The sequence below is a fragment of the Lepus europaeus genome, chromosome 22, assembly GCF_033115175.1.
Source record: "Lepus europaeus isolate LE1 chromosome 22, mLepTim1.pri, whole genome shotgun sequence".
NCBI classification, from domain to species: domain Eukaryota; kingdom Metazoa; phylum Chordata; class Mammalia; order Lagomorpha; family Leporidae; genus Lepus; species Lepus europaeus.
The window spans coordinates 23814181-23837050 of record NC_084848.1 but is presented as its reverse complement, the minus strand read 5'-3'; the positions used below and the strand labels follow the sequence as shown (position 1 = coordinate 23837050).

Below are 22870 nucleotides of genomic sequence, written 5' to 3'. Positions count from 1 at the left end.
GCAAGGTGTTCTTGGCAAAGACCCCAGAGGCACAGGCAATCAAAGACAAAATCAACACATGGGATTACTGCAAATTGAGAAGCTTCTGAACTGCAAAAGAAACACTCAGGATAGTGAAGAGGCAACCAGCAGAATGAGAGAAATTATTTGCAAACAATGTAACTGATAAAGGATTAATAACCAGAATCTATGAAGAGATCAAGAAACTCCACAACAACAAAGCAAACAACCCAGCTAAGAAATGGGCCAAGGACATAAACAGACATTTTTCAATTGAGGAAGTTCAAATGGCCAACAGACACATGAAAAAATGCTCATGATCAAATGCTTGGGATGCGTATCAAAACCATAATGAGGTTTCATCTCACCCCAGATAGAATGGCTTTCATACAGAATTCAACAAACAACAAATGCTGGCCAGGACGTGGGGAAAAATACTCTAATCCATTTTTGGTAGGAATGTAAACTGGTAAAACCATTATTGAAATCAGTTTGAAGATAACTCAGAAATTTGAATATAGACCTAACATATGACCCAGCTATCTCACTCCTGGGAATTTACCCCAGGGAAATGAAATCATCAAATAAAAGAGCTATCTTTACCCTCGTGTTTTTTGCAGCTTAATTCCCAATAGCTAAGACACGGAATCAACGTAAATGCCCTTCAACTGAAGACTAGATAAAGAAATTATAGGATGTGTACTCTATGGAATACTACACAGCAGTAAAAAATGAGCAGTCATTCACACACACACAAAAATGATCCAGTCGTTCATAAGAAAACACCTGAAGCTGGAAAACCTCATACTTAGTGAAATAAGCCAGTCCCAAAGGAACAAATAGCATGTGTTCTTCCTGATCTGTGATACCTAACAGAGCACCTAAAAGGAAATCTGTAGAAGTGAAATTGACACTTTGGGAAGCAATGTGTTGAACTGCCTTAACTGTGGAGGAACAGTTTTTTTTTTTTTTCTTCTTCATACTGTTTGTTGAACTCTTTACTTAATGTAGAATTAATCAAATGTGTATAAAGTCAATTGAAAATAGATCTCAGTGAAAAATAAGAGTTGGAACAAGAGAGGGAGGAGCAGGTTTGTAACTGTCATGCTGTATAGTTCTGCATATATTCGTACAGACTTACTTCTAAGACTACAGTCTGTGCTGTTAAAAAAGACTTCGGCTCCTCTCTCACCCTGGCCACATTTCAGCCTGCAGCCAGCACCACTGTGTTGGACACAGACCATCCCGTCTCTGCAGAAAGCTCCGTCAGCACTGCTGCTACCTCCCGTTCTTCTGCAAACCCTCATGGTGCTGGGAGCTACCGGTGGTGTGAAGGACTAGGAGCAGGGGCCTCAGAAGCCAGGGGATCTGGAAGCTTTGTTTTGCGTGGCACACGCTCACTTGGGTGGGGAAGGATCCTGCGAGGGCAGCAAGGGGAGGTCCCTGTGCGTGTGCTCTGCCGCCCACAGGCTTAGTCCCCTGGGCTGCTGAGAGAGGGGTGTGCACCAGGTCAGTAGCTCTCTGAAGGTTGGCAGGGGCCTGGCCTCTCGTCTTAAAGCATCCCAGGCCTGGAGGAGCTGGAGCTGGAGAGGGGCCACGGAAATCAGAGGCCTGGTCTCCTGTTCAGCATTTCTCTCTTTTGTTTTTACAAGCACATTTCAATTTTTTGGAGAGTGGCAATGTGCCTCATTTCTGGGGGGCAGGAGAAGGAGAAAGGGAAGGGAGGGGCCCAGAGGGAGAGAGAGGGAAATGTGAGTCCGAGGCTGGTTGAAGGTGGCTTTGTGGCTTCTGCAGTGCAGGTGTGGGTGCCATTTGCAGTTGGTGCTGACTCAGTTTCCTGGATGATGGCTTTGGCAGTGTGTGACCGCCCCATGGTCCTCATCCGCCTACACCGAGGGCACCTGCGTGACTGGCCCCAGCTACACAGAGCACACGCGGGCTCACCTGGTCTCTGTCCCTGCGCGTTGATGGTGCTCAGCCCAGCCTTCCTGGGTGCATGATCAGAGAGGGCTCCCTGTGTAGCCCACACAGTGCTGTGGGGGTCACTCACCTGGCCCCGAGGCAGGCTGCAGGAGCGGGGCAGCAGCGCCTCAGCTCTGCTCCTGGGTGAGAGGTGCGGCAGGGGGAGGCTGATGCTTTCTGGGGGCACCCATGGCAGAGAGGAGTGCAGACATGGATCCAGTCGAAAGAAAATGGGAAGCAGGAAGGCTAGCAACATGCATGGAAGCACAGCAATACATACAGGGACACACACAGGAACACATACGACACAGATTCACAGCAGTACACACAGGGACACACACAGGAACACATACGACACAGATTCACAGCAATACACACAGGGACACACACAGGAACACATATGACACACATTCACAGCAATACACACAGGGACACACACAGGAACACATACGACACACATTCACAGCAATACACACAGGGACACACACAGGAACACATATGACACACATTCACAGCAATACACACAGGGACACACACAGGAACACATACGACACACATTCACAGCAATACACACAGGGACACACACAGGAACACATACGACACACATTCACAGCAATACACACAGGGACACACACAGGAACACATACGACACACATTCACAGCAATACACACGCACACACACAGCCACATGTACACAGCAACACACACACAGCAACACACATTAATACACACATACACACAGCAACACACATCAATGTGCATGTACACAGGAACACACACGGGCACACACAGCCACATGTACACAGCAACACACGTACACAGGGACACACACTGCAACACACACACAGCAGTACACATATACACAGGAACACACACAGCAACACACACAGCAATACACACACATACCACCACACAAACATCAACATACACACCAACACACACATACACAGCAATACACATGAACACAGGGACACACACAAGGACACACAGAAACACACAGCAATACACACACATACCACCATACACACATCAACACATACATACAAAGCAACATACATACACACAAGAACACACACAGGGACACACACAGCAACATACACACATGCATACACATAGCAACACACACGTACACACAGCAACACACATGTACACAGGAACACAACACAGCAACACAATACCACCACATACATCAACAATATGGCAACACACATGCACACACACAGCAACACACACATACACAGGAACACACACAGACACACAGCAACACACATGCACACACACAGCAACACACATATACAGGAACATACACAGCAATACACATACACACCACCATACACACTTCAACACACACACCAACACACACACCAACACAGCAACACACACAGCAACTCACACATCAGTACACACACCCATACGCACGGCAACACACATGCATACACACAGCAACACAGACGCACAAAGCAACACAAACAGCACATACACACTCGGCAACACACACATGCACATGTGCCTTTGCTTCATCTTCATCTGATCTTCAAATTCAGTTTCAGGGCTTCACCCCATGTGTCAGCCAGCATCCTGTCACACCAAGAATTTGAGCAGGGAAAGTTTCATATGAGGAGTGAGTAACTATTCAACATGCCGAATACCTAAAAGACTGTAAGGTACCAACACATAAAACAGCTTCTAGGGCTGAGGGATGGTGAGCAAGGACAGGACTAGGGACTTGGCAGGGCTCAGGGTCAGGTCGTGGTGGAACAGCAAGACAGCCCCAGGGCCGGGCTGGTGGTGGTGGGCGGGAGGCAGGAAGCTCGAGCCTGAGCTGATAGGTGCAGGCTACCTGCCAGCTGCAGGGTCTGTAGGAAATGACCACAGGCAGCGGAGAGATTTAGTGGAGGGTGTGGGCCGTAGCTCAGCTGGGAGGCTACTGCACTGGGCACTGCTGGCTTTTGCTCCCTGGCTGTACTCTGTTGAAAACAGCACACTGGGTCCAGCAAGGGACAACCTTGCTCCTGTGGTCCCTCTGTGTCCCAGACCCCCTGTTGATAAAGCCAGATATGGAACCATCTGACAAAGCGGACAGAACCAATGTTGTAAGGCAGGAAAGAAGAGCAGATCCAGAACCGCGAGACCATACATCCTTCTCTCTCCCCGAGAGCTGAGTCTCCCCTTCATCTGGGAGTCCCCATGGCACCTGGTCCCATGCCCTTTCTTGTGCCTGCAGCTGTTGGGTGGGTGGCTCTGTGGGGTCTCCCCAGATGATTGAGGGCCCGGGACTGGCCCCCAGGAGGTCCCCAGTGACAATGCAGCGGCTGCTATCTTTATTGGGAGTGGAGGGGAGGGTGGGGAATGTGTCTGCACTCCCTCTGCTTCCACTGGGTGCTGATCTACATGGCCCAGCCCTGTGGGTGAGCAGGCCGCTGGCCGCCCCGACAGCCCTCCCTAGGGAGTGCTGGCTGGCCTGGTGCTCTGGTTGCTCGAGAGCCCTGGGGCTGATGACTTGGGGGTGCCTTTCTGGTGGCCCCTAATTCTACATTGACTGTGCATTTTCTCCTCTGCTGGCACACTGGAGCTGGAGCCGGTTATCTGCACTGTACATCGTTGTTATCCATGATGGCTGGAACCCTTGCCCCACGCTTGCTCAGTGTGCCTCTGCCTACTGTGGCCGTGACCCTGCCCAGCTCTGTGTGACCAGCCATCTGTCATTGGCCAGTGTGGTCCCCAGCTTCTGGTTCTTATGGGAATGCTCTCCTCCCCCTAAACCCTTTCACTCATCTGCGAAGGACACTCTCATTGGCTCAGAGAGGACGAGGTATCGATGTCAGGGCTGGAGGAATCTGCCCAGGGGGCTGGGGTCTTGTGCAAATAGGGAATGTACCAGGAATGCACCGGGAGACAGGCTGTCCAGCAGAGCCCGATGTGGACAGGCCCCTGAGGACCTAAGGAACCCTGCTGGTGCTGGAGCCTGGGACCTCTGCTCTGTTGTGGTGGGAGGTGGGCTGCTGGGGCAAGAGTGATTGAGGTGCAGTGTTCACTTAATTTCTAAGGTGACAGCTTCCTGTGTGCTTCCCCTGGCAACTGATGATAGAGGCTGTCTGTGTATTGGTATTGTATTGAACTTCTCACGTGGATTGATTGCCCCAACAGGTGCTGACTACATCAGCAACCGTCTTAGCACTTAGTGTAGATTCATCGTTGATGTTCACGCTCTTGGCTGATGTCCTAGGGGGAACTGTGTGTGCCCTCAGTGCCAATGCCCTCAGCTGGGCTGGGGCAGTGACTGGCAGTAAACAGCATGGGAGTGGGACTGTGAGCATCAGGAGGTTTATTGGGCCCAACAACCTCCAGAGAGCATCCCAGCAGCCTGCTCCATGTGCCTGGTACAGTTATTCCTGTGGTGTGAAGGAGACCCCTCATTGTGGCGGAGTGGGTAAAGCCGTCTCCTGAGATGTGGCATGCTCTCTGGGCACTGGTTCATGTCCTGGTTGCTCTACTTCTGATCCAGCTCCCTCCTGATGGCCTGGGAAAAGCAGCAGAAGATGACCCAAGTATTTGGGCCCCTTTCACCCCTAGAAGAAGTTCCTGGCTTCTGGCTTCAGCCTGGCCCAGCCCTGGCCATTGTGACCATTTGGGGAGTGAACCAGTGGATGGAAGATTTCTCTCTCTCTCTCTCTCTCTCTTCCTCCCTCCCTCCCTCCCTCCCTCACAGTAACTCTGACTTATAAATAAAAAAAAAATCTTTAAAAACCAAAATAGAACAAAACAACAAAAGCAGAGACCCTACTATGATTTGCGGTATTAAGAGAGCCCTAGATTTGGAGTGTTTTTCAGAACTCCCTTGGACGTTTATTAGCTACTTCTTTATAAGCAAAACAGCTGAGTCTCACATCTTGAAATGTACCAACACCTGCTCCCTGAGCTGCTACAGTGTGCGTGTTGTAGGAATTGTAGAGATCTAGATAAACAGAATACGTTTAGCATGTCTGAGAGATAGGTGGCAAATACAGTAGCTTGGCATATCCTTGGATGAGTCATTAGTAGATTAGCGTTGGTTAAAAGCCCTGCACAATCATTTTGAGGGAGTGAGACCCAGCCTAGGTGGGTTTGGAGAGGAGGAGATTGGAAACCTCAGGCCATGTGCACAGGCTGGACGGTCTAGGTACCACGGGACTGAAGGGAGGGTGCTGAGGGAAAAGGTGGAGGTGTATGTGTGTGTGTGTGTGTGTGTCCGTCCCTACCTGGACACCAGGGGGGAAACGGAAGCAAGGCCCAGGTAACGTTCTACACTCACACCTCTCTTGCGCCCCGTCTCCCTGCAGGTGCACCTGCGCTCCGCCAGGCGTCTCCGGGAGCTCTGCTGTGCCAATCGGGGCACCTTCATCAAGGTGGGCCAGCACCTGGGGGCTCTGGATTACCTGCTGCCAGAGGAGTACACCAGCACGCTGAAGGTGCTGCACAGCCAGGCCCCACAGAGCAGCATGCCAGAGGTCCGCCAGGTCATCCGCGAGGACCTGGGCAAGGAGGTAGTGCCTCGGCTGGAGGGAAGGCCGGGGGTGGGCTGGGCTCCTGACCAGGCCCTGGCTGGGCCCAGGGTGCAGGGCATCTACCACGGAGGCAGAGCAGAAGTCACGGCGACTCTCAGTGCTGCAGCCAAAGAGGCTTAGAGGGAGACCTGCCGGTCTTGAGTTGAATCATACGAAATTGTTCATGTTTGACCATTTTTGAACCATAGTCTAATATCTATCAGTTACTGAGGGTTTACTGCATACCAGCAACTGTGCTGGGTCCCGTGTATTATCTCAGTTAATTCTTAGGGCAAAACGTATGACGTGTGCGATTAATCCCAGTTTGTGGATGAAGGGTGGGTGGGGGCCCAGGGGGTTAGGGTCAGGTGTCCAAGGGCACCGTGGTCCCGTCAGTGAAGTGTCCAGGAGCAGCGGCTTTTCCTGAGCAGCCCTGGTAGGTGGTCATCCAGCCTCCGCCTGATAGGATGGTTACCGTCCGTCTGCTGCCCAAGGCGGCTCGTTCTGTTGTCATCCTCTCTGAGCGTTCCTCTGCAAGTCGTCGGGTCTTTGAAGATGAAGCCCATGGTGGTCCTTTGACCTTATATCTGTAGCACCAGAACAGCGAGGCATACAGTAGGTGCTTAATGTTTGTGTAATGAACCAATGAATGAATGACTGAAAGCTTTCTTAGGCTACTCAAGGAGGGGGATAGGTTTGAGAAAGCCATTTGTTTCGTTCTCAGTGGTTTGCAGGGAGCTGGCCCTGACTACTGGTCCTTTAACACAGTTAAAGGTTCCAGGTGCCCAGCCTCCTGCCAGGGACACCCCACTCCCCAGGGGCGGCCAGGCCTGGAGGAAGCCTTCATTAGGTGCGTTCCTGAGGGCCAAGATCACACTGGAGGTAGCAGAGAGATGCCTGTGACTCCCTTGCCACCAAGAAGCTTGTTCTCTGATGGGAAGGAGAGTGAGTGAAAGGCAAACTTGATTCAGGGCTGGTGTCCAGGAGCAGACTGCAAGCGAGGAGCGGTGGCATGGAGGCACCCCAGGCAGAGGGGCTGGGGTTGGCACTGAGAATGGCTTTGCTTCTCGCCAAGATTGTTGGCCTCTTGCTTCCAACAGCATGAGAGTCACCCCCGAATTAAAACTAAATAAATCGCTGTAATAACAGTGCAAGGTGCATCATTGCTGGGATGTGGCAGCTCCGTGGGGGTGGCTGCCAGGGAGGGGAAGGCTGCTGGGGAGGGGAGCGGGGTTGAGAGCAGGCCAGCGGGGCAGAGTGAGGCAGGAAGCTGGGCTCGCCCATCCCAAAGCCCTGCCTGAGGCCTCAGGGTCTGGCCGCCAGTCTCCTTCTGGGGCGCGGTCCTAGGCATGCTGGCTGTGTCCCCCGCCCACCGATGACTGTCCAGCCCCCCAGAAAGGGAGGCTGATGTCAAGGTCACGGTTCTGAGGGGGCGTCCCTTGCAGCCCGTGCTCTTTCCTTCCCCCTGCACCTCCTCCCTCCCGGGAAGCGCGTTTGCTCCCTGGTGACACACTTTCTCAAGCTGTGGGTGGAGGGAGGGGCGAGGGCTGGGTGGGAAGCAGGGGAGGTGAGTGCGGGGGTGTGAGGGTGGAGGAAAGTCACTCACTGGGCACTTGCTCCTCCTCCTGCCCTCCCACGACTCTTCTCGGGGCGCAGCTGTCACCCCTGGGATGACGGTTGAGCTGGGCCCGGGCATCCTGGGCTGCACACCACAGAAATCCCTGTTTCTTCCCTGGGTTCTCAGGAGCGCGGTTAACAAGAGCTGAGTCTACAAGCATCTTTGCAGGTCCTTGGGCGGGACCTGAGGTTCCTGGGAGACAGCCTGCGTGCTGTGACATTTCTCACTGTGAGCGAGGAGCTCCAGGGAGGTGTGTGTTGGCCGAGCTAGTTGGTTCTGGATGCCTGGGTCGGAGGGGGGGGGTCCTCCCCATCCACAGAGGCCTGGAAGGTCATGGGTATCCTCAGACCAGTCCCTGTCCCGGGCACACGGGGCTGGCCCTGAGTCGTGTCCCCTGCCTGTGGGGTGAGGGACGAGGTGGAAGTTGCAGCACTTCTGGACCCTATAGTTGATGTTTGCTTCTGGATCGGGCCAGACAGCACTGAGAGCAGGGGAGGGTGCTGCCCTCACCTAGGCTTGGCTCTGTAGGGAGTGGGCTGGGCCACACCGCTGAGGGAGGGGCAGCGGCAGCAGCATCTTGTCCCCTACACAGCAGAGCTTCTGTTTGGCAGATATCCATATGGAAAGCAGCTGTGTGTGTCTGTGTGTCTGTCTGTGTGTCTGTGTCTGTGTGTGTCTGTATGTGTGTATGTGTGTGTGTATGTGTGTATCTGTGTGTGTCTGATGTGTGTATATGTGTGTGTCTGTATGTGTCTATATGTGTGTGTCTGATGTGTGTATATGTGTGTGTATGTGTGTATGTGTGTGTGTATGTGTGTGTATGTGTGTATCTGTGTCTATATGTGTGTGTGTCTGATGTGTATATATGTGTGTGTCTGTATGTGTGTCTGTGTATCTGTATTTGTGTGTATGTGTATATGTGTGTGTATGTGTGTATCTGTGTCTGTATGTGTGTGTGTCTGATGTGTGTATATGTGTGTGTCTGTATGTGTCTGTGTGTCTGTGTATCTGTATTTGTGTGTATGTGTATATGTGTGTGTCTGTGTGTCTGTGTCTGTGTGTGTCTGTATGTGTGTATGTGTGTGTGTATGTGTGTATCTGTGTCTGTATGTGTGTGTGTCTGATGTGTGTATATGTGTGTGTATGTGTGTATGTGTGTGTGTATGTGTGTGTATGTGTGTATCTGTGTCTATATGTGTGTGTGTCTGATGTGTATATATGTGTGTGTCTGTATGTGTGTCTGTGTATCTGTATTTGTGTGTATGTGTATATGTGTGTGTATGTGTGTATCTGTGTCTGTATGTGTGTGTGTCTGATGTGTGTATATGTGTGTGTCTGTATGTGTCTGTGTGTCTGTGTATCTGTATTTGTGTGTATGTGTATATGTGTGTGTCTGTGTGTCTGTGTCTGTGTGTGTCTGTATGTGTGTATGTGTGTGTGTATGTGTGTATCTGTGTCTGTATGTGTGTGTGTCTGATGTGTGTATATGTGTGTGTCTGTATGTGTCTGTGTGTGTGTCTGTGTATCTGTGTGTATGTGTATATGTGTGTGTATGTGTGTATCTGTGTCTATATGTGTGTGTGTCTGATGTGTGTATATGTGTGTGTCTGTGTGTATGTGTGTGTGTATGTGTGTATCTGTGTATGTGTGTGTGTCTGATGTGTGTATATGTGTGTGTCTGTATGTGTCTGTGTATCTGTATTTGTGTGTATGTGTATATGTGTGTGTATGTGTGTATCTGTGTCTGTATGTGTGTGTGTCTGATGTGTGTATATGTGTGTGTCTGTATGTGTCTCTGTGTGTGTCTGTGTATCTGTATTTGTGTGTATGTGTATATGTGTGTGTATGTGTGTATCTGTGTCTGTATGTGTGTGTCTGTATGTGTCTGTGTGTGTGTGTCTGTGTCTTGCATGTTCCTCAGTATGACCAGAAAGAAATGTGCTTTTCCACCTTTTATTTTGGATGTTAGGCTTATGTCCTGAAGGGCCAGTTCTGGGGAGCAGCCAGGAGCCCAAGTAAGAGGTGGGATCCTTTCTATGGCATCAAGGGTGACCCGGATATGGACTGAATTAGGGTTGGTCTCAGCTTTGGGTCCTTGACTGCCCTGGGGGTGTTGGGTCCTGGTGTACTTCTGACCTTGGCCAGTAGATGGCGCCTGAGCTTGCGAGTCCGGGAGGGGTATTGGAGCCCTGACCCTTCCTTGCAGCCGGGAGACTTGACCAAGTGGGTGAGATTTAGATCATTTTACTCTTGGGCATGGTCTGTGTTGTAGAAGGTGTTTAGGTTGACATCTCTACATCCCACATGGGGCAGGCACAGGCCTAAACCATGAGACTGTTGACTACCCCGGCTGCCATGAGTCCTTGGCTGAGGACCTGGCACGGTTGTTCATGCAACTCCCAACCCTTCCTCTGCCTTCCTCATCCAGGTTACGTGTCCTTGAAGTCCCTTGCAGGCTCTGACAGCCTGCCATTCTACGGCTCAATACCTTTTCTCTGATTCTTTCATTCCTTCTCACTCTTGCCTGACCACACAGCTGACATGTACTGAGAAAGGCAGAGGCTGGACCTTGAATCTAGCTGAGGGTGGGTGTGACCTCAATGAGGCCGCCATGGTCTGGGGTCATCATCAGGGCAACTCCTGGCTGCGTCAGTGCCCAAGGGGTTTGTGGGAGAGGGAGGAGTCAGGTTTGGGCAGGTGGAGATGTTCTGAAGCAGGTAGCATCCACCCAGGCCCTCAGATGGGAGGCTAGAGGAGGGATGGCTTCTGGGTTAAGGAAACAGGCTCAGCCAAGGTGCTGGCATGGGGAACCATACAGCCAGGAGGGTGAACAGTGACGTTTGTTCCCTGGAAAGCGGTGTCAGGCTGGCATATAGTGGAGCGGAGGTTGGACTGCCAGGGCTCGGGCCGCCTTTTAAAGGACCTGGGATGCTGCTCTCAGAAAGTGAGCCCGAGGGAGGGGAGAGCTGGGAGAGGGTCCTGAGCAAAGGACAGATGGAGAGATGGAGATACGGCAAGCTGGGCGGGGGCCCAGCAGCCCGATTCTTTCTGTAATGTGGGCGGTGAGTCCCACACTCAGGGCAGGTGCAGGTGGGGAAGGCTGAGGTGAGTGCCAGAGCTTGGGGATAGTGTGACGGTGAGACTTCAGAGGTCAGCTGCACTGGTTCAGTGGTCTGTGGTCACAGGGACACACACGCTCCCCTCCTTCCCCACCAACTCCTGCCTACAAGGCAGATTTTGTTGCAAGGCATTTCTAGAAATGACCCAACTCTGGCCCTGCAGTGTGCTTGTGTTGGATAAGGTTCTTCCCAGCTCTGCAGTTCTGGAAAAATTGAAGGAAGTGAGGCCAGCGGCTGGAGGGAGACGCGGAAGTACTGTTGTTGGTGGCGATGCTCGCATGGGTGATGGCGTAGTGCCGCTTGGCTTGTATGCTTGGAAACATCTTTTTGTGCATCTTTTACTCCTTGAGCTCTCTTCCCAGGGCTAGGAGGTTTAGACTTGGCCTTCCCAGGGACCAGAGCTATATGATGCAGGTGCTGGGTGTATGTATGTATGTATATATGTATTCATGTATTTATTTGAGAGGCAGAGAGAGCAAGAGCGAGAGAGAGAGAAGAGCTTCCATCCACTGGTTCACTCCCCAACTGGCCTCAACAGCTGGATTGGGACCAACTCCAGGAGCCAGGATCGCAGTCCAGGTCTCCCACCTGGGTGGCGGGGACCCAACTATTTGAGCTACCACTGTTGCCTCCCAGGGTCTGCATTAGCAGGAAGCTGGAGTCAGGTGCTGGAGCTGGGATTTGAACCCGAGTGCTCCAGTCTGGGTCTTGGGAGTCCTAACCGGCATCTTAACCACTGGACCAAGTGCCACTCCGGCGTGGTGCTCTTGGTGCATCCTCTGACCGGAGTTTCTAGAAGAATGCGGAAGAGAGGATGAGGAGGCGCTAAGAGCACAGGGTGGAGGAACGCGTGCCCCACGGTTGTGTGTGAGTCCCCGGGCACACATGGAGGGTGACTTTCTAGTTGTGTTTCACTCCAGGTTTAAGTGCAAGTTCAGGGACGAGGTCAGGAGGCCCATGAACTGGGAACACCCCCTGCCTCTCACACTTGCTGGTGGTCAGAGAGGAGGCGCTGTAGGGTGAGGACCACGAGAACGAGGGCAGAGCATGGAGTGAGGCAGGAGGATGCTGGCCTGGGCGCGGGGCACCCAGAGCCCCTGCTGGTGCCTGGAGAGTTGTGAGAGGTGGGGAAAGGCGCTCCCCTGGGGTCCGCCCTGCTCTCGGCTGCAGCAGCGCTGGGCTGGGCCAGGCTTCTTCTTGTGTGAGGCAGGGGTCTCCAGAGAAGCAGCACTGATAGGGTATCCAGGTGTCTGTGTGAATGTGTGTCTGTGTCTGTGTAGGCGCCTTGTGGAATACAAGGCTGCTTCAAAAAGTCCATGGAAAATGAATTTAAAGACGTTATTTTTTGATATCCATGCATTTTCTGTGAGTTTTTTGAAGACCGCTTGTAGATGTGTTGGTGTTGATTGTGAGTGTGTATGTGTGTGGGCACACACACCTCTTTCTCCTTCTCTCTGCTGGGCTGACACATTGATAGCCGGTTCTGCTTCCACATTTGGACCTGGTTCTGCTCGGGCTTCATACTGAACCTTTGAGGTGGGCAGGAGGCAAACTGCCTGTTGGTTTGCTGGCTTTGCGACCTGGGGTGTGCTGCTGACTTTCGCTGTCCCCCAATTTCATCATCTGTGAAATGGAGTGCCAGTGCCTGCACATGGGCTGCTTGTGGCTGCAGTGAGTTCATGTGGAACACGTGGAGCGTGTCTGGTGCAGGGCAGACAGCCAGTGAGCTTTAGACATTAGTTCTGTGCATTGCGCAGGATGCTGTAGATGAGCAGGGAACTTGGGTTCTGAGGGGCTTGGCAATGGCAAGGTTACCAGGCTTCTGGTACCTGATACCTCCTTTCTCTTCCCCGTCCCGATCAGTACCCAGCCTGCTCCCCACCAATCGGCCCTTCCCCTCCCCTTGCTAGGAATCCCCATTCTGGCCACAGTGTCCAGCGCCCTGTCCCAGACTTGGGAGGCTGCTGGCGGCCGTGGGTTGGCCGTTGAGGCTTCCTGAGGCTCTGGGTAGCATGTCCTCTGGGTTGGTGCCTCTGACTTTTATTCTCATGGCCCCCAGGTGGGGCTAACCCCATGGGGAGGGGGTGGAGGTGGAGATCTGGCTACTGCCTAGGAGGAGCCACAGCTGCCCAGGGCCAGGCAGGTGATGCTGTCCCGAGTTCTGGACCCTTCTAATTTGCAAGGTGGCAGTGGACTCGTGGAACTGGATGGGGTGTGTGGAGTGGTGAACACGGCCAGGGTGATGGGGGCCAAAGAGGCCGGGGGAACCCCTCTGGCCTGAGCGTGACTGCACCTGTGGGCCCGCAGCTACCGGAAGACTTCCTCCCCCTGGGGCTGCCCTGCTTTCCTAGTCTTGCTGTCTCCACTCCAGTGCTGATCCAAGCCTCTGCCTCTCTCATTTCCTCACGTTCACCTGCTCTGTGCCAGGGTCTATGCCCTCTGGAACCCTTGTCCCCATCGCCCCTGTTGTCCTACAGTGGCAGGGCCCGGCTGAGGTCAGCATGCCCTTCACCACCCCGAGGCCACTCAAGTGGCCTGAAGCCACCGTGAAGGCCACTGAGTGAGCGTTCTGGGAATGGAACAGAGAGATCTGCTGGCCAGGCAGCTGTGTTATGGGGAGGGCCGGGGGTGGGGCTGGGAGAGAGAGCTCCCTCCCTCCCAGTTTGGCCTGAGCCTGTCTTCCCAGCAGCTCTCAATAAAAATTGCATTTATATGAAAAACATAATGAAGAATAAGAAAGCATTTTTCCCCCAATAGCACCAAACATCAAAAGGAGATTTTTATCAATTATGAGAGAGAGATTTCAGCCATAAAATGGTAATTTAACGATTGGGAGATGGATGGTTTGAAGCATTACCGTCAGCCAGGACGGATGGCCGCCATTAGTCACTCCGGGCAGCGGCAGGGCGGCGGCTGGGGTGGGCCTGGCCAGTGGGCCTTTCCTCCCGTCGCTCACGTGGCCTGGCCTTGCACCGCGAGGCCTCTGCTGCGGGGCTCCTGCTCCCGCCTCGGAGAGGCCCCACGCGTCTGTTATTCCACAGCTTCTGGATGAATATTCCACAGCCCAGGCTGCACCCCTGTTGCATACAGTGAGGGACTCTGCAGGTGCCCTGGTTCCCTCCGTCAGCCTCAGGCGCACCCCCAACATGATGCTCTTCTCTCATTTCCTTTGGTACGTTCACCTCTGAACTCCACGACTGGCTACCCCCACCCCCACTTCCGCCTCCATCTCCACCCCCATTCCCACCCCCACCTTCACTCCCACCCCCACCTCCACTCCCACCCCTACCCCCAGCTTCACCTCCACCTCCGTGGGTGTGCCCACTCGCTGCTTAGAGGTGCAGGCCTGGTGGAGGGTTTCCCGTCGGTCAACACGCTCATCACTCGGTGAGTCAGGTTAGGCTCAAGTCATCTTATTTTTTAATTTAATTTTTACAATTTTTAGTTAATTTTTAACAGATTCAATATAGTTTGTAGATACAATTCTAAGAATATAATGATATTCCCTTCCTCCCCTCTTCCTTCTCTTTCTGTTTTTGACAACATATTTTGAATTTACATTGCAATCAAAGCCTTAGTGATTCACCAAATAAGTTTAACAAGTAAAAAGCAGAAAGAGCCTAGTTTAGGGGGAATATAGGTCAGGGCTATACAAAATAATAGAATGTGAAAACGACCATTTCACTCCTATACAGTAAATTTTAAAGTAATCACAGATCATTGAAACTGTAGTAGTGGGGCCAGTGCCATGGCGTAGCGGGTAAAGCTGCTGAATGCAGTGCTGGCATCCCATATGGGCACTGGTTCGAGTCCCGGCTGCTCCACTTCTGATCCAGCTCTCTGCTATGGCCTAGGAAAGCAGTAGAAGACGGCCTAAGTTCTTGGGCCCCTGAACCCACGTGGGAGACCTGGAAAAAGCTCCAGGCTCCTGGTTTCAGATCTTCCCAGCTCCAACTGTTGTGGCTATTTGGGGACTGAACCAGTGGATGGAAGACCTCTCTGTCTCTCTCCCTGCCTCTGCCTCTCTGTAATTCTGCTTTTCAAATAGTAAATAAATAAATCTTTTTTAAAAAAGAAACTATAGTAGTATAACTTTCTTTTTAAAAATATTTATTTATTTATTTGAAAGGCAGAGTTACTGAGAGACAGAAGCAGAGAGAGAGAAAGAGAGGTCTTCCATCCGCTGGTTCACTCCCCAAATAGCCACAACAGCTGTGGCTGGGCCTATCCAAAGCCAGGAGCCTGGAGTTTCTTCAGGATCTCCCACTTAGGTGGACTTAGGCCACCTTCCACTGCTTTCCCAGGCCACAGCAGAGAGCTGGATCAGAAGTGGAGCAACTGGGACTCAAACCAGCACCTATGAGGGATGCTGGCACTGCAGGCGGCAGTTCAACCTACTATGCCACAGCCTCAACCCCAGTATAACATTCTTAACCACTGGTTTGACAAAGGTATGGGACAGATTTACAAAGTATCTACAGCAATACTGATATACACAGGATTTTCTTTGTTTCTTTTTTTTTTTTTAATTTTTTCTCTTTTTTAAAATTTGAGCTCCTACATATAAGAGGGAACATGTGGTGTTTGTCTTTCTGTGGCTTATTTCACTTAACGTGCCGACTTCCAGCTGCATCCGTTTTGATGCAAATGGTAGAACTTCTTTTTTTTTTTTTTTTTTTTGATAGGCAGAGTGGACAGTGAGAGAGACAGAGAGAAAGGTCTTCCTTTGCCGTTGGTTCACCCTCCAATGGCTGCCGCCGCCGCTGCCGCGCTGCGGCCGGCGCACCACGCTGATCCCAAGGCAGGAGCCAGGTACTCATCCTGATCTCCCATGGGGTGCAGGGTCCAAGGACTTGGGCCATCCTCCACTGCACTCCCGGGCCATAGCAGAGAGCTGGCCTGGAAGAGGGGCAACTGGGACAGAATCCGGCACCCCGACTGGGACTAGAACCTGGTGTGCCGGCGCTGCTAGGCGGAGGATTAGCCTGTTGAGCCATGGTGCCGGCCTAGAACTTCATTCTTTTTTATAGCTGACCAGTGTTCCATCGTGTATCTATGCCATGTTTTCTTTATCCGTTCCTCGGATAATGGACACCTTGGCTATTGTGAACAGTGCTGGACACCTTACTTTCCAGATGGTAAACTGAGGTACGGTTTCGGTGAACTTTCTTCTTAGGTCTTCTCATGTCAGGGTAATGGCGCATCTGCATTCCCCAGCATACCTGCTGGTCCCTGCGGCCGCTCTTGAGTGGTTTATTGTTGCCCGTGGCTTGGCCTTGGCACGTGGGAGGTGCTAGTGAGCATTGTGGGGTTCAGTTGCAGAATCTCCTCAAGTGTTTCTTCCTCTTTTTAAAGATTTATTTATTTATTTGAAAGTCAGAGTTACACAGAGAGGAGAGGCAGAGAGAGAGAGAGAGAGAGAGAGAGGTCTTCCTTCTGTTGGTTCACTCCCTAATTGGCCGCAATGGCCAGAGCTGCGCCGATCTGAAGCCAGGAGCCAGGAGCTTCTTCTGGGTCTCTCACGTGGGTGCAGGGGCCCAAGGACTTGGGCCATCTTCTACTGCTATCCCAGGCCACAGCAGAGAGCTGGATCGGAAGTGGAGCAGCCGGGTCTTGAACTGGCACCCATATGGGATGCCGGCGCTTCAGGGCAGGGCGTTAACCCGCTGTGCCACAGCGAGGGCCCCTGTCTTTTCCTCTTGAAGCCTGCACTGACCCCTCCCCCTTCCAAGGTTGACTTGACCCCTTCTTGTGAATCCAGCGCACTTGGTTTTGACCCTCACGGCAGTGCTTGGCTTCTCCTCTCAGGATGGCCGTTCTCCCCCTGCTTCTCTGGGGGTTCCCTTGGGGGCACAAACGCTGCTGCAGTAACGGGTTGTTGTGTGGATGGAGGCCTTGCCCAATGCTGGACTTCACAGCTGAGCCTCAGGGGTGCAGTGGAGCCAGGCTCTGCATGGTGGCCGGCTCTGCCTCTGCTTGGTTCTATGGTTTCTGGGGTATTCTTGTGGGAGGCTCAGGCCCGGGATTCTGCCGAGAGCAAGGGCAGGATCTGCTTCTTGAAGGAATAGAAGGATCATTTTTGGGGCACTCTGATGTGCAGGTTAATAAAGGAGCCTTTGGAGCCGAGAGCCTTGCTTGAGTCCCAGATGCCACCATATTCTGTCATCCTTGGTGCCTTTTATGAGCGTTGGTTTCCTCACCTGTACACAGGGATGATAATAAAACCTCATAGGACTGTGATGAGAACTGAAAAACAGAACCCACCTAGAAACACTTCAGGATATCGGGCAAGACTTTTTTTTTTCAGGATGAGACCCTCAAAAGCATGGGAAACAAAATGACGACAAAACTTCTACATAGCAAAGGAAGCCAACAACAAATAGACAACCTATAAAATGGGAGAAAGTATTTGCAAACTATCTCTCTGACACAAGATTAACATCCAGAATATTTAAAGAACTCAAACAACTCAGTAGCAAAAAGCCAAGTAGTCCAGCTTAAAAAAAAAAAAAAATGAGCTGATGATCTGAACAGACGTTTCTCAAGACGTCCAAATGGCCAACAGGTATAGGGCAGAATGCTCAGCCTCACTAATCATCAAGGAAATGGAAACCAAACTCACAGTGAGATATCATTTCCTGCCAGCGAGAGTGGTTATTACCAAAAAGGCAAAAAAAGCAGACGCTGGCCGGGATACAGAGAAAGGGGAACCCTTAGACACCGTTGGTGGGAATGCCAGTTAGAACAGCCATTGTGCAAGATGGTGTGCAGAGTTCCCAAAGAACTAGACATAGATCTACCACGTGGCCCCGCTCTCCCACTGCTGGGCGTCTATCCAGAGGAAAGGACACGGGCACAGCACAGGGAGGGTCTGCCCTCCTGGGTCTATTGCAGCACCGTTCACCACACGTGGGGATATGGACTCAACCTAACGCCTACCAATGGGCGAATGATTAAGAGAAGGTGGTGCATCTGCACAGTGGAGTACTATGCAGTCATAAAAAGAATGAAGTCCTGTCGTCTGCAGCAACAGGGGCCAGTCTGGAGGACATTAGGTAAAAGGGGAAATGAGGCGGACCCATAGATCAGGTGCCGCCCGTGCTCACTCCTGTGCTAGCTGCAAAGTCAGTCTCATGGAAGGACAGCACAGAATCGTGTTTCCCAGAGGCTGAGGCTGGTTACAGGGTATAAAATTAGGAGGAATACACTCCAGTGTTCTATAGCATAGACGGGTAACTAGCTGATGGTAATTTGTTGTACTTGTGTATTTCAAAATAGCTAGAGGAGAAATTTCTGAATGTTCTCACCACAAGAAATAGTTCACGTTGGAGATGATGGATGTGCTAGTTACCCTGACTTGACCGTTACACAATGCATATATTCATATAAATATCACACTCTATCCCATAAATATGTATACCTACGTGTCATTTACCTTCCCCCATGCACCCTGTCTAAAGTGCAGTGCCTGCCGACTGTTAGCTGTGCTTAGTATCTGTAGAGTTCTTGTGAGGATGGAGTGTGGCAGTGAGACTGCAGCCCTCACATACCCAGTCCTGGGCCTGGATCCTCAGGGTTAGACAAATGCTGCGTCTTTTTTGTGGTGTTGGTGGCAAGTGCTTCAGATAAAAGTTACCCAGGGAATCCTGAGCTTGCAGGTTGCAAGGGTTTAGAAATCCTACGGTTCACCCCTGCATTTCACGGGTGTGGGGACGGAGGCTCAGAGAGGAGAAGTAACCTTCCTAGATGGCCCAGCTGGGGTTAGACCCAGGTCTTCAGGCTCTGGACTTTCTGTTCTGGGGTGGGAGGGCCAATAGGCCCTTGAAGGGCTTCAGCAGCTTTGCCCCTTCGTGGGACCTCGCGGTTTCCTGTGGACCTTGGAGAAGCCGCATTTTTCCAAGTCTGTCCAGCAGGGCTCCTGACACTCCTTGCTTTCTTCCACCGGCCTTCCCACTCGCTGGTGGCTTGGGTCCATGATACCAATGTGCACAGCATACAGACCATGTCTGGGGACTGCCTCCTCCCAGGGATCCAGCGCCCAGGGTGGAGCCCACGCTCCCTGCTCAGCCCGTGTGTCTGGGCTGTTCCCCATGGACTTCCTGCAGGTAAAGGGCCTGAGTTCAGAGTGGCCCCAGCCACTGACCCACCCAGCACTTGCTGGTTTGCGCACTCAAACATTACAGGTTTATTGAGCAAGCTGATAGGTGCTCGTGTCTGTGCCAGTGCTGTGGGGGATAACGGAATATGTCAGAGCCACGTCCCTCCCTCCCAAAGCCTGCAGACAGAACAGTACACACAGGGAGTAATTAGAGAACAATTAAGCCCTCAGCTGCGGGCTGATGGATGAGAAGTTCGGGGGAAGTTCAGAGGAGCGTTCCTGGAGGCCGTGGCTGTGAGCTGGCCCTGCAAGGATGACTAGGATGTGAGGGGGGAAGGACTGGGGCAGACGAGGTAGGCAGTGTGGCGGCAAGTGGGGACACGGCTCGTTCAGGGTCCAGTGAGCAGACAGCGGGGCTGCAGGGGCCAGGGACTTTGGTTGGAGGGCTCATTTGTTTGTTAGGTCCACAAACCAGTGAGACAACTGACAGTTCTGTGTTGTCCCACTGCTCTGGAGGCTGGTGCTGGCAGGGGTGGTTCCTTGTGAGGGCGGGGGCAGGGTGGGGTGGGGTGGGGAGGGGATCGGCTCCATGCCTCTTTCCTAGCTCCTGGTGCTGTGCTGGCCATGTTTGGTGCCCCTTGGCTTGTAGATGTCTCGCCCAGGTGGCTCTGCCTTCCTCCACACATGGTGGCTTCCATGTGTGGGTGTTGTCTGGCTCCATGCCCAAATTCCCCCTTTGTGGTAGGAGAGCATTCACATTGGATTAGGGGCCCACACTATCCTATATGGCTTCATCTTAAGTCATTGCTCTGCAGTGTCCCTAATTTCAAATAAGGTCCCATTCTGAAGTTCTAGGGGCTAGGGTTTCAACATGTGAGTATTTGGCGTGTCCAAATCATCCCATAACACGTGGTGCATTAGGTCTTCATGGGTGTAAGGGTCAGAACTTACTGAGGCAACGCAGCAGGTTCATGATTTTCTTCTTTTTTACATTTTCCCTTCATTTCTTTATTTGAGAGACAGAGTTCCATCTGCTGGTTCATCCCCCAAATGCCGTAATGTCCAGAACTGGGTCAGGCCAAAATGGGGAGCCAAGAACTCCATCCAGGTCTCCCACATGGGTGGTAGGGACCCAACTACTTGAACCCTCACTGCTACCTCCCAGGGCAGGAAGCTGGAGTCAGGAGCCAGAGCCAGGTACTGAACCCAGGTGCTCTGATGTGGGCCATGGGCATCTTCACTGTGAGGTAGGTGCTTGCCCCAGATTACGGTTTTCTGCAGCCGCTTGTCAGGCAGGCCTGGGGTAGAGTTGGACCTTCGGGTGTTTCTCCTGGACTCGTCTTCTCCCAGCTTGTCTGTGCAGGCTAGGCTCACCTATAGTTGGCTCCCCAACAACTGGGGCCTCTGGCAGCTCTCAGCCTCCCACCTCCCACCTCCATTCCTGGAGGAACTGACCTGACCCCCAGTTTTATTTTATAGAATTACAAATCAGGACTCCGATTGATTTAGGATAAGTCAGTAATGTCCTTGCATGTCCTTTTTTAAAAAAAATTTTATTTAAGGTATGCAAATCTTATGTATTTCCTTTGTACAGATTCAGGAATATAGTGATACTTCCCCTCTACACACACACTCCCATTCTTCCTCCCTCTCCTGTTTCCTCCTTCTCCTTTTACAAAGATCTATTTTCAGTTTACTTTATTCTTATAAGATTAACCTTACACTAAGTAAAGAGTTCAACAAATGATATGAAGAAAAAACACTGTTCCTTAAAAGTTGAGACCAGGGCTGTAAACAATCATCCAGTCTCAAAATGTCAATTTCACTCCTATACATTGCATTCACTGATCAGGTAGAACATATGGTATTTATCTTTTTGGACTGCTTATTTCACTAAGTATAATGGTTTCCAGTTGCATCTATTTTTTTTTTTTTTTTGTGAAAGACAGGAATTCATTTTTTTAACTGCTGAGTAGTACGCCATATATATATATATATATATATATATATGGAGTATATATACTACTATTTAGTAGTATATATAGTACGACTCAGCAATTAAAAAATATGAAATCCTGTCTTTTTGTGAAATACAGATATATATATATATATATATATATATATACACAGACACACACACACACCATAATTTCTTTATCTGATCATCAGTTGATGGCTATGTGGATTGATTCCATATCTTAGCTATTGTGAATTGAGCTGCAATAAACATGGGGTCACAGATCATTCTTTTATATGCTGATTGCATTTTGTTTAGGTAAATTCCCAGGAGTGGGATGGCTGGGTCATATAGTAGACCTATTTTCAGATTTCTGAGGTATCTCCATACTGTCTTCCATAATGGCTGTACTAGTTTATATTCCCACCGATGGTGGATAAGGGTACCCTTTTCTCTACATCTTCGCCAGCATTTATTGTGTTTTGATTTCTGTATGAGAGTCATTCTAACTGGGGAGAGGTGAAACCTCATTGTGGTTTTGATTTGCATTTCCCTGATAGCTAGTGATCCTGAGCATTTTTGTGTGTGTGTGTCTGTTGGCCATTTGAACTTCTTCTTTTGAAAAATGCCTGTTCGAGTCCTTTGCCCATTTCTTAACTGTATTGTTTGTTTTGTTGTTGAGTTTCTTGAGCTCTTTGTAGATTCTGGATATTAATCCTTTATCATTTGCATAGTTTGCAAATATTTTCTCCCATTCTGTTGGTTGCCTCTTTGCTTTGTTGAGTGTTTTTTTTTTTTTTTTTTTTTTGCAATAAAGAAGCTTCTCAATTTGATGTAATCCCATTTGTCAATTTTGGATTTGATTGCCTGTGTTTCTGGGGTCTTTTCCAAGAATCTCTGCCTATGCTTATGTCTTGTAGAGCTTCCGCAGTGTTCTCCAGTAATTTGGTGGTATCAGGTTGTAGACTTAGGTCCTTCATCCATTTTGAGAGGACTTGATGTAAGATAGGGGTCTTGTTTCATACTTCTACACGTAGAGATCCAGTGTTCTCAGCACCCTTTGTTGAAGAGGCTGCCTTTTCTCCAGGGATTGATTTTAGCTTTTTTTGTGTGTGTGTCAAACATTAGTTGGTTGTAGATGCGTGGCTTGAATATCTGGGTGTTCTGTTGTGTTCTGTTCCATTGGTCTATGTGTCTATTTGTATGCCAGTACCAGGCTGTTTTGATTATAACTGCCCTATGGTATGTTTTGAAATCTGGTATTATTATACCTCTGGCTTTTGTTTTAAAGATTTATTTTTATTTATTTGAAAGACAGAGTCACAGAGAGAGGTAGAGCCAGAAAGAGAGAGAGAGAGAGAGAGAGAGAGATAGAGAGAGAGAGAAAGGTCTTCCATTCCACTGGTTCACCCCCCAATGACCACAATGGCCAGAGCTGAGCTGATCTGGCCAGGAAGCCAGGAGCCTCCCCCTGGTACTCAACGCAGGTGCAGGGCCCAAGGAGTTGAGCCATCCTCTGCTGCCTTCCCAGGCCACAGCAGAGAGCTGGATTGGAAGTGGAGTAGCTGGGACTCGAACCGGGCCACAGCTCCG

The 22870-nt window shown here is 50.8% G+C and overlaps 1 protein-coding gene across 4 annotated transcripts in view; it reads left to right on the top strand.

Moving 5' to 3' along the window:
* Positions 1 to 22870, top strand: part of ADCK1 (aarF domain containing kinase 1) — a 135738-nt gene that overhangs the window by 53582 nt on the left and 59286 nt on the right. For all 4 annotated transcript variants that reach the window (XR_009864820.1, XM_062181552.1, XM_062181549.1 and 1 more), the window contains one exon: positions 6282 to 6485. Coding sequence is in view for 3 of the 4 variants with exons in the window: in XM_062181552.1 (XP_062037536.1) it covers positions 6282 to 6485 (204 nt within the window). In the remaining variant the exon portion in view is untranslated. The remainder of the gene's footprint in view (positions 1 to 6281; positions 6486 to 22870) is intronic.